Here is a 17,785-nt window from a genome sequence, read left to right on the forward strand (position 1 = left end):
CGGCTCACTGGGAACCACAGAGGGTTGCACAATGTTTACCTCACACCTGGAGACAGGTTACCTCACACCTGGAGACAGGTGTGAGGCAAACAGGTGAGTCACATGACTTTAAGATAATGGAGCAGCTCAGCACCACCATGCTTCCAGAACTTCCTGAGCTGATCTCCATGACAACCAGACATGTCACCTCATTTCCTCCTCCAGCATGATGGAAACACCTGGAACCTTCTGATTGGATGAAGTCCTGAATGTCTCCTCCCACCATGTCCTCACCGTCCCACCATGTCTCCACCTTACCACCATGTCCCCACCCTCCCACCAAGTCTCCACCTTACCACCATGTCCCCAATGTCCCACCATGTCTCCACCTTACCACCATGTCCTCACCGTCCCACCATGTCCTCACCATCCCACCATGTCTCCACTGTTCCACCATGTCTCCACCTTACCACCATGTCCTCACCGTCCCACCATGTCCTCACCATCCCACCATGTCTCCACCTTACCACCATGTCCCCACTATCCCACCAAGTCTCCACCTTACCACAATGTCCCCACTGTTCCACCATGTCCCGAACGTCCCACCATGTCTCCACCTTACAACCATGTCCCCACCTTACCACCATGTCTCCACTGTCCCACCGTGTCCCCACCATTTCTCCACTGTCCCACCATGTCCCCACCATCCCACCATGTCTCCACCTTACCACTATGTCCCCACTATCCCACCAAGTCTCCACCTTACCACCATGTCTCCACTGTCCCACCATGTCCCCACCATGTCTCCACCATCCCACCATGTCTCCACCTTACCACAATGTCCCCACCATCCCATTACGTCTCCACCTTACCACCATGTCCCTACCATCCCACCATGTCTCCACCTCACCACCATGTCACCACTGTCCCACCATGTCTCCAAAGTTCTGCCATGTCTCCACCTTACCTCCATGTCTCCACCATCCCACCATGTCCCCAAAGTTCCCCCATGTCCCCAAAGTTCCACCATGTCTCCACCTTACCACCATGTCCCCACCATGCCACCATGTCTCCACCTTACCATAATGTCCCCACCATGTCTCCACCTTACCACCATGTCCTCACCGTCCCACCATGTCCTCACCATCCCACCATGTCTCCACCTTACCACCATGTCCCCACTATCCCACCAAGTCTCCACCTTACCACAATGTCCCCACTGTTCCACCATGTCCCGAACGTCCCACCATGTCTCCACCTTACAACCATGTCCCCACCTTACCACCATGTCTCCACTGTCCCACCATGTCCCCACCATGTCTCCACCTTACCACTATGTCCCCACTATCCCACCAAGTCTCCACCTTACCACCATGTCTCCACCATCCCACCATGTCTCCACCTTACCACAATGTCCCCACCATCCCATTACGTCTCCACCTTACCACCATGTCCCTACCATCCCACCATGTCTCCACCTCACCACCATGTCACCACTGTCCCACCATGTCTCAAAAGTTCTGCCATGTCTCCACCTTACCTCCATGTCTCCACCATCCCACCATGTCCCCAAAGTTCCCCCATGTCCCCAAAGTTCCACCATGTCTCCACCTTACCACCATGTCCCCACCATGCCACCATGTCTCCACTTTACCATAATGTCCCCACCATGTCTCCACCTTACCACCATTTCCCCACCATGTCTCCACTGTCCCAACATGTCCCCACCATCCCACCATGTCTACACCTTAACGCCATGTCCCCACCACCCAACAATGTCTCCACCTTACCACCATGTCCCCACCATGCCACCATGTCTCCACTGTCCCATCATGTCTCCACCTTACCACCATGTCCCCACTATGTCTCCATCTTATCACCATGTCTCCACCTTACCACCATGTCCCCACTATGTCTTCATCTTATCACCATGTCTCCACCTTACCCCCATGTCCCCACCATGCCACCATGTCTCCACTGTCCAATCATGTCTCCACCTTACCCCCATGTCCCCACCATGTCTCCACTGTCCAATCATGTCTCCACCATCCCACCATGTCCCTAAAGTTCCACTATGTCTCTACTGTCCCACCATGTCCCCAAAGTTCCACCATGCCTCCACCTTACCACCATGTCTCCACTGTCCCACCATGTCCCCACCACCATCCGTCTGACTTTTTTCCAGTCAGACCTCCAGGTTCCAGATCCAAGAGGACTAGTTGAGTCCTCTGCAGCAGGAGGAGGAGGGTTGATCCTTAGAGGATCAGGCTGTGGTTTGAACACGTCTGTGTGGGCGGAGCATCAGGTAAACAGCTTCATACCTGCAGCAGGTGTGGTCTGGGAGTGGACTCGTCTCCCAGTCTAAGAATAACCCAGACAGGTCTGAAAAGGCTCTGATGGTCTAAGCAGAACTCTGATCTGGATCTTCTCTCTGAGGATCCACTACTTAGGATGGCTGCTGATTACAACCCGTACGGCCAGGTAAGGTCCGGTCTTCACCTGGGGTCAGAGTTCATACACACTATCAGCTGATTATTAACTCTGATAAGATCAAAGTCCGACCTGGACTCCTGTAGAGACCTGAGACTTCACTCAGACCTGCAGCAGGTCCCGGATGCCTGGATTTCTACACTTTATATTTCTACGTTTTATTTAAACACTTTCATTTACGTAAGATTCTAATTCCTTTTATTCGAATATTTTTATTGTTAAATGCTTTTTATTCAGTATTTTAATTTGAAGACTTTTCTTTAAACATTTTCATCAAAATATTATTTACATGTTTACTTAAATACTTTTAATTTAAATATCTTTATTTAGTTTACATTCATCACTTTTTATGCTGTTTTCTTTATTTACATCATTTATAAAACTACTTTTAATTTAAATATTTCATTAAATGCTTTTTATTACATCTTTATTTAAATTCTTATTCTTTAAACATTTTTTATTACAAACATTTAATATATTTTTTAAAAAATATATTTATATATTGTTATTGAAACAAATTTTAATTAAAAACTTTTAAATAAATACTTTTTAAACTGAAATATTTTTATTTAAATTCACACACTTTTTTTTTAACTAAACAGGATTTGGAAGATTCTCGACTTAAATACGCATAAATAAGAAAATAGAAATACAAGTAAAAGATAAAGATATGAAATATCTAAAACACATAGCACACGTCTATATTTACAGGAACTGGGAGAATTCCCAGCAGACGGAAATTTCCGGGCTGGATGAAAGTCGGAGGTCTGATCCTTTTATTTCATATATTTTCTATTTAAATATTTTCGTCTAGTGATGGATTTAATTAAAAAATAGTAAATAAATTCCTGATGAAAACATCAAACTGCTTCCAGAGTTTGAGGGAAAGTTTGATGAAAACTACAAGATCGATTCCTACATTTCCCACCATGCAGTTGGATGAAGCCCGCTCCTTTTCCATCAGCCAGCGATGATCCGGGGGAAGTGGGGAGGAGTTTAAAGCTTTGCCGGTGGAAAGAGGCTTAACCAAAACAAAGGAAGCGTGGCCTTTCAGAGCGAACTTGATAATAGAAATGATAAAAAAGCGAATAATAAATTCAGAGTGTCCACAGGTTTAAACCACAGCGACCTGCACCCCGTTTCCTCCCCAAGAAACACTCGTTCCTGAACAGCTGGACCAGATTGAAGGCGTTCTGGGGGGTTGATGCCCAGAAATACAACATGACCTTTTCACCTTCCAGTGTCCAGGTGCTGTGTGCTGCCCCTAGTGGTGACCTCCAGTACTGAGCGTCTGCAGCCAGTATTACACAGGCTAGTGGTCGCTGACCCGTACGCTAGCGTTCCGTAGTACATCCCAGTCCGGGGGCCCCGAATCTGAATCTGCTCCCAGTGGACTTAGTAGGCCCTTTGGACCTGCTCAGTACTGGTTCTGGAGGGACACTAAAACTAGTCTCCTGCTCTCACTGAGCTGTGACCCCTCAGACTGATCCTGAGGCCCTCCGTGGGTCCGTAGGCCTCATGTTGACTAACACCAGTGTGAGTCTGTGTGCGCGCGTGTGTGTGCAGGCGTGCGCAGCAGAAACCTGGATGGGATCCAGGAAGCAGCCAATCAGCGGGCTGTGTGTCAGGAAGAACCGGCCTCGTCCTCCACCTGCGCCTCGCGCTCTTTTTTCTGGACTTTCTGATCCTTCATGCGGTTCGGATCCGTATTTAACGGTTCTGCATCACAGAGTGGAGCCGCAGGAACCGGCGGACGGGTTCTAACCGGAGGAACACCTGTCGCCTCGCAAGCGGAAGTTCCGCTAAACAAAGTGACCGAAACTCCGCCGGACACCTGCTGCAGTCGCGCGGACCGACGTCTGGGTCCTGGATCTGGACCGAACCGGACTTCATAGGACTGGGATGGACCGTTGACGGACCAACTGGTGCGGCTTTCTGGAACAGGGACGATGTCGGTGAACGAGCTGTACACAAAGGTGAGTTCACCTGGAAAACAAGCCGCGACCTGCCGAACCAGAACTACGGTCCCCGAGTTTTACCGAACTCTGCCGAACATGAATCCCAACCGTTTACCTCCAACCGAACATGAGGCCAGACCCCGTGTTGGTTCTGTCCCGGTTTATAGCGGCCAGACACCTGAACCGGAGGCTGGGTCAGGTCAGCAGAGGACGGTTCGGCTGAGGTTCGGATGACGCGGGTCGTAAATGAGCCGAATTTTCGAGGAGGTGGAGAGGAGTTTGGTTGACGTCACAGTTTGAGGTTTGACGTCGTGAATTTAAATACGTCCACTTTAAGTCTTTCTTTGGTCTTTTTGAATCTGCGCGAGGCTGAGGTCAGACTTGCTGTCGGGAGGGGAAACGGGGTCTGATGGGGACCAGGGTCTGATGGGGACCGGGGGTCTGATGGGGACCGGGGTTTGATGGGAACGGGGGTCTGATGGGGACCGGGGGTCTGATAGAGACCGGGGGTCTGATCGGGACCGGGGGTCTGATGGGGAGCGTGGCTCTGATCGGGACCGGGGGTCTGATGGGGACCGTGGGTCTGATGAGGACCGGGGGTCTGATCGGGACCGTGGGTCTGATGGGGACCGGGGGTCTGATGGGGACCGGGGTGATGATGATGCTTGAGAGGTTTGTTTGCAGGAAATGAAACTTTTTTTTCCTTTTGCAGGAGAAATAAACTCCAGATTGGATGAAACTGGTTTATTTTCTATTTCATAGCAGTTATTACAAAAGAAAAAGGTCACTTAAGATATAAAAGTAATAATATTAATAACAATAATAATCACAATGATAATATTAATAATAGTAATAGATGGATGATAGATGAATGATGGGTGGATGGATAGATGGCTGGGTGGATGGATGGAAAGATGAGTGGATGGACAGATGGATGGGTGGATGGATGGGTGGGTGGATACCCCCTGATAAACATATTTACATTATGCATTTTTTTTAAGATTTGGTATCGGTGTCTTTAGGATCCGTAGATGTCTAATATTTACAGATCTTTACGGTCAGTGAACGCCTCACAGCCTGAAGATCCGTCACATTATCCATATTGATCTATGTTTTTGGGCGGTTCTGTCTCAAGTGGTTCTGTCTGAGGTGATTTTGCCTGTTGCAGTTTGGTCTAATGTGGTTCTTTCTGAGGCGGTTCTTTCTGAGGCGGTTCTATCTGAGGCGTTTCTGCCTGAGGCAGTTCTGTCTGAGGCGGTTCTGTCTCAGGCGGTTCTTTCTGAGGCGGTTCTTTCTGAGGCGGTTCTTTCTGAGGCGGTTCTGTCTGAGGCGGTTCTGTCTGAGGCGGTTCTGTCTGAGGCGGTTCTTTCTGAGGCGGTTCTGTCTGAGGCGGTTCTGTCTGAGGCGGTTCTGTCTGAGGCGGTTCTGTCTGAGGCGGTTCTGTATGAGGCGGTTCTGACTGAGGCGGTTCTATCTGAGGCGGTTCTTTCTGAGGCGGTTCTGTCTCAGGTGGTTCTTTCTGAGGCGGTTCTGTCTGAGGCGGTTCTGTCTGAGGCGGTTCTTTCTGAGGCGGTTCTGTCTGAGGCGGTTCTGTCTGAAGCTGTTCTTTCTGAGGCGGTTCTGTCTCAGGCGGTTCTTTCTGAGGCGGTTCTTTCTGAGGCTGTTCTATCTGAGGCGGTTCTTTCTGAGGCGGTTCTGTCTCAGGCGGTTCTGTCTGAGGCGGTTCTTTCTGAGGCGGTTCTGTCTGAGGCGTTTCTGCCTGAGGCGGTTCTGTCTGAAGCTGTTCTTTCTGAGGCGGTTCTGTCTCAGGCGGTTCTTTCTGAGGCGGTTCTTTCTGAGGCGGTTCTGTCTGAGGCGGTTCTGTCTCAGGCGGCTCTATCTGAGGCGGTTTTTTCTGAGGCGGTTCTGTCTCAGGCGGTTCTGTCTCAGGCGGTTCTATCTGAGGCGGTTCTGTCTGAGGCGGTTCTATCTGAGGCGGTTCTGTCTGAGGCGGTTCTTCCTGAGGTGATTTTGCCTGTTGCAGTTTGATCTAATGTGGTTCTGCCTGAGGTGGTTCTGCCTGATGGGGTTCTGCCTGAGGCGGTTCTTTCTGAGGCGGTTCTGTCTCAGGCGGTTCTGTCTCAGGCGGTTCTTTCTGAGGCGGTTCTATCTGAGGTGGTTCTGTCTGAGGTGGTTCTTTCTGAGGTGATTTTGCCTGTTGCAGTTTGGTCTAATGTGGTACTGCCTGAGGTGGTTCTGCCTGACGGGGTTCTGCCTGAGGCGGTTCTATCTGAGGCGGTTCTTTCTGAGGCGGTTCTGTCTGAGGCGGTTCTGTCTGAGGCGGTTCTATCTGAGGCGGTTCTTTCTGAGGCGGTTCTGTCTGAGGCGGTTCTTTCTGAGGCGGTTCTTTCTGAGGCGGTTCTATCTGAGGCGGTTCTTTCTGAGGCGGTTCTGTCTCAGGCGGTTCTTTCTGAGGCGGTTCTTTCTGAGGCGGTTCTGTCTAAGGCGGTTCTATCTGAGGCGGTTCTGTCTGAGGCGGTTCTGTCTGAGGCTGTTCTTTCTGAGGCGGTTCTATCTGAGGCGGTTCTGTCTGAGGCGGTTCTTCCTGAGGTGATTTTGCCTGTTGCAGTTTGGTCTAATGTGGTTCTGCCTGAGGTGGTTCTGCCTGATGGGGTTCTGCCTGAGGCGGTTCTTTCTGAGGCGGTTCTGTCTCAGGCGGTTCTGTCTCAGGCGTTTCTTTCTGAGGCGGTTCTGTCTGAGGCGGTTCTATCTGAGGCGGTTTTTTCTGAGGCGGTTCTGTCTCAGGCGGTTCTGTCTCAGGCGGTTCTATCTGAGGCGGTTCTATCTGAGGCGGTTCTTTCTGAGGCGGTTCTGTCTGAGGCGGTTCTATCTGAGGCGGTTCTGTCTGAGGCGGTTCTTCCTGAGGTGATTTTGCCTGTTGCAGTTTGGTCTAATGTGGTTCTGCCTGAGGTGGTTCTGCCTGATGGGGTTCTGCCTGAGGCGGTTCTTTCTGAGGCGGTTCTGTCTCAGGCGGTTCTGTCTCAGGCGTTTCTTTCTGAGGCGGTTCTATCTGAGGCGGTTCAGTCTGAGGTGGTTCTTTCTGAGGTGATTTTGCCTGTTGCAGTTTGGTCTAATGTGGTTCTGCCTGAGGTGGTTCTGCCTGAGGCGGTTCTTTCTGAGGCGGTTCTGTCTGAGGCGGTTCTTTCTGAGGCGGTTCTATCTGAGGCGGTTCTGTCTGAGGCGGTTCTATCTGACGCGGTTCTGTCTCAGGCGGTTCTATCTGAGGCGGTTCTGTCTGAGGCTGTTCTGTCTCAGGCGGTTCTTTCTGAAGTGGTTCTATCTGAGGCGTTTCTGTCTGAGGCGGTTCTTTCTGAGGCGGTTCTATCTGAGGCGTTTCTGCCTGAGGCGGTTCTGTCTGAGGCTGTTCTTTCTGAGGCGGTTCTGTCTCAGGCGGTTCTTTCTGAGGCGGTTCTTTCTGAGGCGGTTCTGTCTGAGGCGGTTCTATCTGAGGCGGTTCTTTCTGAGGCGGTTCTATCTGAGACGGTTCTATCTGAGGCGTTTCTGCCTGAGGCGGTTCTGCCTGAGGCTGTTCTTTCTGAGGCGGTTCTGTCTGAGGCGGTTCTTTCTCAGGCGGTTCTGTCTGAGGCGGTCCTATCTGAGGCGTTTCTGCCTGAGGCGGTTCTGCCTGAGGCTGTTCTGTCTGAGGCGGTTCTGTCTGAGGCGGTTCTGTCTGAGGCGGTTCTGTCTGAGGCGGTTCTGTCTGAGGCGTTTCTGCCTGAGGCGGTTCTGTCTGAGGCTGTTCTTTCTGAGGCGGTTCTGTCTGAGGCGGTTCTATCTGAGGCGGTTCTTTCTGAGGCGGTTCTGTCTGAGGCGGTTCTTTCTGAGGCGGTTCTTTCTGAGGCGGTTCTGTCTGAGGCGGTTCTATCTGAGGCGGTTCTTTCTGAGGCGGTTCTGTCTGAGGCGGTTCTTTCTGAGGCGGTTCTTTCTGAGGCGGTTCTGTCTGAGGCGGTTCTGTATGAGGCGGTTCTGACTGAGGCGGTTCTATCTGAGGCGGTTCTTTCTCAGGCGGTTCTGTCTCAGGCGGTTCTTTCTGAGGCGGTTCTATCTGAGGCGGTTCTGTCTGAGGCGGTTCTGTCTGAGGCTGTTCTTTCTGAGGCGGTTCTGTCTGAGCGGGTTCTGTCTCAGGCGGTTCTTTCTGAGGCGGTTCTTTCTGAGGCTGTTCTGTCTGAGGCGTTTCTGCCTGAGGCGGTTCTGTCTGAGGCTGTTCTTTCTGAGGCTGTTCTGTCTCAGGCGGTTCTTTCTGAGGCGGTTCTTTCTGAGGCGGTTCTGTCTGAGGCGGTTCTGTCTCAGGCGGTTCTATCTGAGGCGTTTTTTTCTGAGGCGGTTCTGTCTCAGGCGGTTCTATCTGAGGCGGTTCTTTCTGAGGCGGTTCTGTCTGAGGCGGTTCTGTCTGAGGCGGTTCTATCTGAGGCGGTTCTGTCTGAGGCGGTTCTTCCTGAGGTGATTTTGCCTGTTGCAGTTTGGTCTAATGTGGTCCTGCCTGAGGTGGTTCTGCCTGATGGGGTTCTGCCTGAGGCGGTTCTTTCTGAGGCGGTTCTGTCTCAGGCGGTTCTTTCTGAGGCGGTTCTGTCTGAGGCGGTTCTGTCTGAGGCTGTTCTTTCTGAGGCGGTTCTGTCTGAGGCGGTTCTGTCTCAGGCGGTTCTTTCTGAGGCGGTTCTTTCTGAGGCGGTTCTGTCTGAGGCGTTTCTGCCTGAGGCGGTTCTGTCTGAGGCGGTTCTTTCTGAGGCGGTTTTTTCTGAGGCGGTCCTGTCTCAGGCGGTTCTGTCTCAGGCGGTTCTTTCTGAGGCGGTTCTATCTGAGGCGGTTCTTTCTGAGGCGGTTCTTTCTGAGGCGGTTCTTTCTGAGGCGGTTCTGTCTGAGGCGGTTCTTCCTGAGGTGATTTTGCCTGTTGCAGTTTGGTCTAATGTGGTTCTGCCTGAGGCGGTTCTGCCTGAGGTGGTTCTGTCTGAGGCGGTTCTGTCTGAGGCGGTTCTTTCTGAGGCGGTTCTGTCTGAGGCGGTTCTGTCTGAGGCTGTTCTATGTTAGGCGGTTCTATCTGAGGCGGATCTGTGTGAGGCGGTTCTTTCTGAGGCGGATCTGTGTGAGGCGGTTCTGTCTGAGGCGGATCTGTGTGAGGCGGTTCTTTCTGAGGCGGATCTGTGTGAGGCGGTTCTGTCTGTGGCGGTTCTGTATGAGGCGGTTCTTTCTGACGCGGTTCTTTCTCAGGCGGATCTGTGTGAGGCGGTTCTGTCTGTGGCGGTTCTGTATGAGGCGGTTCTTTCTGACGCGGTTCTTTCTCAGGCGGTTCTGTCTGAGGCGGTTCTGTCTGAGGCTGTTCTATATGAGGCGGTTCTGTCTGAGGCGGATCTGTATGAGGCGGTCCTTTCTGAGGCGGTTCTATATGAGGCGGTTCTGTCTGAGGCGGATCTGTGTAAGGCGGTTCTTTCTGAGGCGGATCTGTGTGAGGCGGTTCTGTCTGAGGCGGTTCTGTATGAGGCGGTTCTTTCTGAGGCGGTTCTGTATGAGGCGGTTCTGTATGAGGCGGTTCTTTCTGAGGCGGTTCTGTATGAGGCGGTTCTGTATGAGGCGGTTCTGTATGAGGCGGTTATGTATGAGGCGGATCTGTGTAAGGCGGTTCTTTCTGAGGCGGATCTGTGTGAGGCGGTTCTGTCTGAGGCGGTTCTGTATGAGGCGGTTCTTTCTGAGGCGGTTCTGTATGAGGCGGTTCTGTATGAGGCGGTTCTTTCTGAGGCGGTTCTGTATGAGGCGGTTCTGTATGAGGCGGTTATGTATGAGGCGGATCTGTGTAAGGCGGTTCTTTCTGAGGCGGATCTGTGTAAGGCGGTTCTTTCTGAGGCGGATCTGTGTGAGGCGGTTCTGTCTGAGGCGGTTCTGTATGAGGCGGTTCTTTCTGAGGCGGTTTTGTATGAGGCGGTTCTGTATGAGGCGGTTCTGTATGAGGCGGTTCTGTATGAGGCGGTTCTGTATGAGGCGGTTCTGTATGAGGCGGATCTGTGTAAGGCGGTTCTTTCTGAGGCGGATCTGTGTGAGGCGGTTCTGTATGAGGCGGTTCTTTCTGAGGCGGTTCTGTATGAGGCGGTTTTGTATGAGGCGGTTCTGTATGAGGTGGTTCTTTCTGAGGCAGTTCTGTATGAGGCAGTTCTGTATGAGGCGGTTCAATCTGAGGCGGTTCTTTCTGAGGCGGTTCTGTCTCAGGCGGTTCTGTCTGATGGTGATGACCCAGCCTCTGCGGGTTCTCGGGTTTTACTTTGTGCGTCTTCATTCTCTGGTGTTTGTGAGAGAAGCTGAAGACAAACGGAGGTTTAATGAACCACATTTCGTTTCATTGTTTTTCTCTTTGTTGACTCAAAAACAACCTAAGATCACCTTGATGATGATGATGATGATGAAGACGAGCAGGAAGACAAAAAAACTTCTGCCTCATTTTTTTCTTTATGTAAAACAGAAACACATAGATAATAAGATCTGATCCAGGACCTCCATAATCCTCCTCCTAGACTCTGGAGTCCACGTCATTATTAGGCTATTTAAAAAGGGGGGGGGGTCCATCTGCTCCGTGTTCAGAGACTGGGCCAAGTCAGCCTGGTCTTCAGATGTGGTCCTACTGGGTCTGACCAGACCAGAATGCAGCTGATCAGAAACAGAGATGTTCTGTCTCCCAGCTGATCCGTAACGGGTCGGTCCTGACCTGTAACGGGTCGGTCCTGGCCCGTAACGGGTCGGGTGACTGTTGATTTTATCTGTTTCCTGCTGTTGCTGCACTATCATTACAGTTTGTTATTATGATTATAAAAACAAAATAAATTATAAATTAAATGAAAGAAATAGTAAATATGAGCATAAATACATAAATAAAAAGAAATAAAATATAAAAAGCTGTTTGTCACAACGGCATCAGACTTCGTGGTTCTGTTCTCTTTGGTTCTGTTGGTCCAGTTCAGGTCTAGTGGCAAGTTTTTTTAAATCCTGTTTGCAAGATGTTGAAGTTTTCAACCAATCAGAAGCATCCACTGCATAAGCCCCGCCCCCAAAGCTCCTCAAGAGGGGGCAGGATAATCTAGCACCCTCTCAGACTTGGGGGGGGGGGATCAGGTCTCTGTCCGTCTGCAGGAAGACGTCATAACTCCATCTGTACTCCAGACTAACGTTTTCATCCAATGTTCCTAGTATTCCCAGCTTTCCCAGACCTCCAAGCATTCCCAGCATTCCCAGTCCTCTCAGCATCCCTAGCGTTCTCAACATTCCCTGCTTTCCCAGAGTGACTCAGCTCCAGATTGGATCCATGTCCAGGATTTCCTTCAGGAGCTTCTTTAAACAACAAACCTGAAGGAGGAAAATATTCCTTAATGTTCAGGAGAAAATAAACTTTTCTAACTCTGAACGGGATCATGAGGCTGCTAACTGGAGGTTCCGGGTTCCCGAAGCCGGACTGGGAGCCGATCCCACAGCGTGGGGACCGATAACTGGAGGTTCTGGTTGTCTGACATGTTGTCATGGTTTGCCTGTTATCCGTGTTATCCGTGTTCGTGCAGCAGCCCGAGTTTCAGCTTCCAGATCCAGGAAGTTTTCCTTTGAGGAAACCTGGTCTGGCTCCAGCGTCTCAGGATACGTGTTGGTGTGATGTAACTGTTTCCACCTGCAGGTGTTGTGTTGTTCAGAGCTCACCTGTCAGGTGTGTGCGTCGGGGTGTGTCTGAACTTTGTCTCCGTCTGTTTAGATCAAAGTTCCTGGACAGGCCGCTTCCTGTGGGACACACCCAGACTTTCCCTGAGGCTGATGTCATGGTGCTGACGCATCAGTGGGCGGAGCCTCACCTGGTCGAGCCTTACCTGGGCTAAAACAGGAGGAGGTGTGTGATGATGGTGTGTTAGTTTTAATAGAAACTGGCATCATGTGATCTAACTGGCATTTAAAGGGTTAAAATCATCTGAATCATTTTATATTTGGTGCTTTCCATTTAAACTGAAGTTGAAAGATTTGAGCAGAAAGAGTGGAAATAAATCTGAATTAGTGTGTTTAATAGTTTGGAAGAGGACTCCGTGCCCTCTGATGACCTGAAAGGGGAGGAAACGGGTCCTTCTGGTCTTTGAGAAAGACTTTGTTAAAATAATCGTCTGATGGGAGGAAATCGGTGGCACACAAACTCCTTCCGTCTGAATCTAAAGCTTCAACCCTGATAGAAGCAGATCAACATCCACACGTTCTACTGTGTTTCAGCTGAATTTACTCTGACACGGTAACATGTATGTTGATTCTGACACGTCTGTAGTCACATGTCTGAGCTTCCTGTGGAGACCAGGGTTCTGCTGCCTGGTGGGTGTGGAGATGAACTCCAGGAGGAGAACCACACATTCTGATTGGTTAGTTCATCACATGCTGGAGGTTGGTCATCAGATTAAAATCTTTCAACCCTGCAAGCAATGTGTGTGTGTGTGTGTGTGTGTGTTTGTGTGTATGTGTGTGTGCATGCGTGCATGCAAGTGTGTGTGTGTTTGTGTGTGTGCCTGCATGCATGTGAGTGTGTCTCCTGCTGAGCGTGTCCACATTCAGGCGGCGTCCAGCTCGGCTACTGGTCCCAGCACGAGTGTCCCAGATAAACAAAGTCCATGTTGTCAGCTGGACTCCTCTGATTGGCTGAACCACCGTGTGACCCCACAACGCAGCGGCTCATTGGACCAGAGGAAACAAAAGGAGCCGAGAACTTAATGGAGGCAAAACTGGTGCATGAGGCCTTCAGTCTGACATGAACAAAACCAGATCATGTTTACTGGTTTCAATGAAAACATGCAGAGTTTGGCCCTTCAGGGCCTCCGTACAGCAAAAGTTCTTCTCTGAGACACCCTGAGATAGAGATGACCATCGGGACCGCCTTCTAGTACCGGGTCATCCTCTTCATCGGGTCCGCCTTCTAATACCGGGTCGTCCTCTTCATCGGGTCCATCTTCTAGTACCGGGTCATCCTCTTCATCAGGACCGCCTTCTAGTACCGGGTCGTCCTCTTCATCAGGTCCGCCTTCTCGTACCGGGTCGTCCTCTTCATCGGGTCCGCCTTCTAGTACCCGGTCGTCCTCTTCATCGGGACCGCCTTCTAGTACCGGGTCTTCCTCTTCATCGGGTCCGCCTTCTAGTACCGGGTCGTCCTCTTCATCGGGGCCACCTTCTAGTACCGGGTCATCCTCTTCATCAGGACCACCTTCTAATACCGGGTCGTCCTCTTCATCAGGACCGCCTTCTAATACCGGGTCGTCCTCTTCATCGGGTCCGCCTTCTAGTACCGGGTCGTCCTCTTCATCGGGTCCGCCTTCTAGTACCGGGTCGTCCTCTTCATCGGGTCCGCCTTCTAGCACCGGGTCGTCCTCTTCATCGGGACCGCCTTCTAGTACCGGGTCGTCCTCTTCATCGGGACCGCCTTCTAGTACCGGGTCGTCCTCTTCATCGGGACCGCCTTCTAGTACCGGGTCGTCCTCTTCATCGGGTCCGCCTTCTAGTACCGGGTCGTCCTCTTCATCGGGTCCGCCTTCTAGTACCGGGTCGTCCTCTTCATCGGGACCGCCTTCTAGTACCGGGTCGTCCTCTTCATCGGGACCGCCTTCTAGTACCGGGTCGTCCTCTTCATCGGGACCGCCTTCTAGTACCGGGTCGTCCTCTTCATCGGGACCGCCTTCTAGTACCGGGTCGTCCTCTTCATCGGGTCCGCCTTCTAGTACCGGGTCATCCTTTTCATCGGGACCGCCTTCTAATACCGGGTCGTCCTCTTCATCGGGTCCGCCTTCTAGTACCGGGTCGTCCTCTTCATCGGGACCGCCTTCTAGTACCGGGTCGTCCTCTTCATAAGGGGCGGCTTCTAGTACCGGGTCGTCCTCTTCATAAGGGGCGGCTTCTAGCACCGGGTCGTCCTCTTCATAAGGGGCGGCTTCTAGTAGCGGGTCGTCCTCTTCATCAGGGCGCCTTCTAGTACCGGGTCGTCCTCTTCATTAGGTCCGCCTTCTAGTACCGGGTCGTCCTCTTCATAAGGGGCGCCTTCTAGTACCGGGTCGTCCTCTTCATCAGGTCCGCCTTCTAGTACCGGGTCGTCCTCTTCATAAGGGGCGCCTTCTAGTACTGGGTCGTCCTCTTCATCGGGACCGCCTTCTAGTACCGTGTCGTCCTCTTCATCAGGTCCGCCTTCTAGTACCGGGTCGTCCTCTTCATTAGGTCCGCCTTCTAGTACCGGGTCGTCCTCTTCATAAGGGGCGCCTTCTAGTACCGGGTCGTCCTCTTCATAAGGGGCGCCTTCTAGTACCGGGTCGTCCTCTTCATCAGGTCCGCCTTCTAGTACCGGGTCGTCCTCTTCATCAGGACCGCCTTCTAGCACCGGGTCGTCCTCTTCATCAGGACCGCCTTCTAGCACCGGGTCGTCCTCTTCCTCAGGACCACCTTCTAGCACCGGGTTGTCCTCTTCATCAGGACCACCAGGTCCACCTTCTAGTACCGGGTCGTCCTCTTCATCAGGTCCACCTTCTAGTACCGGGTCGTCCTCTTCATCAGGTCCGCCTTCTAGTACCGGGTCGTCCTCTTCATCAGGTCCGCCTTCTAGCACCGGGTCGTCCTCTTAATCAGGACCGCCTTCTAGCACCGGGTCGTCCTCTTCATCAGGACCACCTTCTAGTACCGGGTCATCCTCTTCATCAGGTCCACCTTCTAGTACCGGGTCATCCTCTTCATCAGGTCCACCTTCTAGTACCGGGTCGTCCTCTTCATCAGGGGCGCCTTCTAGTACCGGGTCGTCCTCTTCATTAGGGGCGCCTTCTAGTACCGGGTCGTCCTCTTCATCAGGTCCACCTTCTAGTACCGGGTCATCCTCTTCATCAGGTCCACCTTCTAGTACCGGGTCATCCTCTTCATCAGGTCCACCTTCTAGTACCGGGTCGTCCTCTTCATTAGGGGCGCCTTCTAGTACCGGGTCGGACCTTTTTAATCCTGGTGTGATAGATGAAAGCAGGTAGGGCTGGACGTTACGGCCAAAATTTTTATCACGATATATTTCTTCATTATGGTCAATACGATTTAATTCTGATATCGATATAAATATAAATATATGCTAAAATGCCACAACAGATGCTGTAAAACTAAAACTTATATTGCCAAGTCTTTAAAACTCCTCCAATATAACATTTCAGATATAAACACTGCAAAAAATTAATGTTCACCTTTTATTTGTATTCTATTTGTATTTCATTAGCAAGGCTAAATTAGCCTTCAAACAAAGAAATTTGAAATTACCATCAAAGGTCAAATAAAACTTTTATATTTCTCAGTATTAATATCTGTAACTTTAAACTACAACACAGGCTTATTATGTTATTCTTAAAGGTTTTAACAACGGTGCTTCAACCAGGGTTAAATATAAAAGTACTCAGAACTTACAATAAACAGAAAAAAAGACTGAGCAACAACTAATGCTTCATATTCTGACTCAGCATATTCTGACTCAGCATATTCTGAGTGGAAATGCTTCACTGTTGCCTGATCAGCAAAACATTATAAAACTAAAATCTTTACTCAATATTTCCTTTGTTTTTTAGCTCAATTTTATTAAGTGTAACTTTTTTTAAATGATATTTTAATCAAAAATTTTACATTAATTATGATTTTAATTAGTCTGGAACATGTAAACACTTTTAAAATGTTATTGTCCACACTCTTCATTAATAGACATTAACATGTGTCGGTAAGCCAGCGGGGATCCTCCAGCAGCAGCTTCGTACGTTTCATTTCAGCCTGGTGGTGAAACAGCTGAGGAGTGTGAGGACAAGTCTGCGTAACACCGGGTCCTCATTGAGAAAGTAAAACTACGTTACAGTCCCCAAAAGTCTCCAATAATACCAGAAAAAGTCACTAGTCGCTTAAAAAAAGAGAAGTCGCCAGAGGGGAGAGAAAACGAACAGGACAAAGTCGCTAAGTTAGCGACACTGAGCCAAACCACTTCGTACCATCGACTTATTCTTTGCTCTCTTATCAACCATCTCGTCTGCGTTCTCTTCGCTTGTAGAAGCTTGTTCAGTCTTTTTTGCATTACAGAGATGAACACTCGTTTTGTAGCTAAAGCTAGCAGCGTTGGAGCCTAGCCTAGCCTAGCCTAGCCTAGCCTAGCCTTCTACCTCGCGCTGCTGGGCTTGGTCGGGTTCATTGTTCAGGTTCGTGTGTGTGGTACGTCATCACTTACGTAGCCAGTGTGTTGCAGCTCTTTCTGTTCGGCTTGAATCAAACACTGTAATCATATACTGTGTGTATATCGAAATATCAGAAGTGTGATCAAAACATAATCACCGTTATTGAATAAAAGTATATTGCGATATATATTGATTCTGAATGATTGTCCAGCCCTAAAAGCAGGTGGTGGAAACCTTCCTCAGAGGTTTTCTCCATATTGACATGACAGCATCACACAGTTGCTGCAGGTTTGTCGGCTGCATCCATGATGAGAATCTCCCATTCCACCACATCCCAAAGCTGCTCTACTGGACTGAGATCTGGTGGCTGTGGAGGCCGTTGGAGTCCAGTGAACTCATCGTCATGTTCTAGAAAGTAGGTGGAGATGATCTGAGCTTTGTGACATGGTGCATTATCCTGCTGGAAGTAGCATCAGAAGATGCTCCACTGTGGTCATAAAGGGATGGACATGGTCAGCAACAATACTCAGGTAGGCTGTGCTGGTTAAACCAGGACACGTTGGTACTAAGGGGCCCAAAGTGGACCAAGAAAATCTCCCCCCACCATTACACCAGCAGCAGCCTGAAGCGTTGATCCAAGGCAGGATGGATCCATGTTTTCATGATGTTTCCAGCAGATTCTGAGCCGAGCATCTGAATGTGGATGAAATGGAGACTCATCAGACCAGCAACGTTTCTCCATCTTCTATTGTCCAGTGTTGGTGAGTGTGTGTGAATTGTAGCCTCAGTTTCCTGTTCTTAGCTGGCAGGAGGCACCCGGTGTGTCTTCTGCTGCATCCTGGTCCAGACAACTGCTGCTCTGGAAATTTTCTCTTCTTCAGACCATCTCTGGAAACCCTGGAGATGGTTGTGGGTGGAAATCCCAGTAAATACTCAGACCAACAACCACCTTCAAAGTCTCTTAAATCGTCTTTCTTCATCATTTTGATGCTCAGCTTGAACTTCAGCAGGTCGTCTTCACCACGTCTCCATGGCTACATGTGGCCGTGTGATTGGCTGGTTGGATACCTGTGTTAACAGGAAGTGGAGCAGGTAAAGAGGAGGGTGGGATTTTATCGCTCATCTTCTGTGTCTGTGATCTCACAGCTGCATTCATTCATGCAGACT

At 50.3% G+C, this 17,785-nt stretch overlaps 2 protein-coding genes across 3 annotated transcripts in view; both read left to right on the forward strand.

Moving 5' to 3' along the window:
* Window positions 1-301: 301 nt before the first annotated feature.
* LOC121630383 (extensin-3-like) lies at window positions 302-2,044 on the forward strand. The gene has a single exon (XM_041970664.1). It carries the CDS (start codon window positions 302-304, stop codon window positions 2,042-2,044), a length of 1,743 nt encoding a protein of 580 aa, XP_041826598.1.
* Window positions 2,045-2,358: 314 nt separating this feature from the next.
* Window positions 2,359-17,785, forward strand: part of myo5b (myosin VB) — a 44,316-nt gene continuing 28,889 nt past the window's right edge. Inside the window, exon 1 of one of the 2 annotated variants that reach the window (XM_041970031.1) lies at window positions 2,359-2,460. In XM_041970031.1, the coding sequence (XP_041825965.1) occupies window positions 2,431-2,460 (30 nt within the window). In that variant the 5' untranslated portion in view covers window positions 2,359-2,430. Of the gene's footprint in view, window positions 2,461-4,068; window positions 4,446-17,785 lie in introns of those variants that run through there. The other variant, XM_041970032.1, reaches the window with a different exon arrangement.

Source organism: Melanotaenia boesemani, chromosome 19, assembly GCF_017639745.1.
Source record: "Melanotaenia boesemani isolate fMelBoe1 chromosome 19, fMelBoe1.pri, whole genome shotgun sequence".
NCBI classification, from domain to species: Eukaryota; Metazoa; Chordata; class Actinopteri; order Atheriniformes; family Melanotaeniidae; genus Melanotaenia; species Melanotaenia boesemani.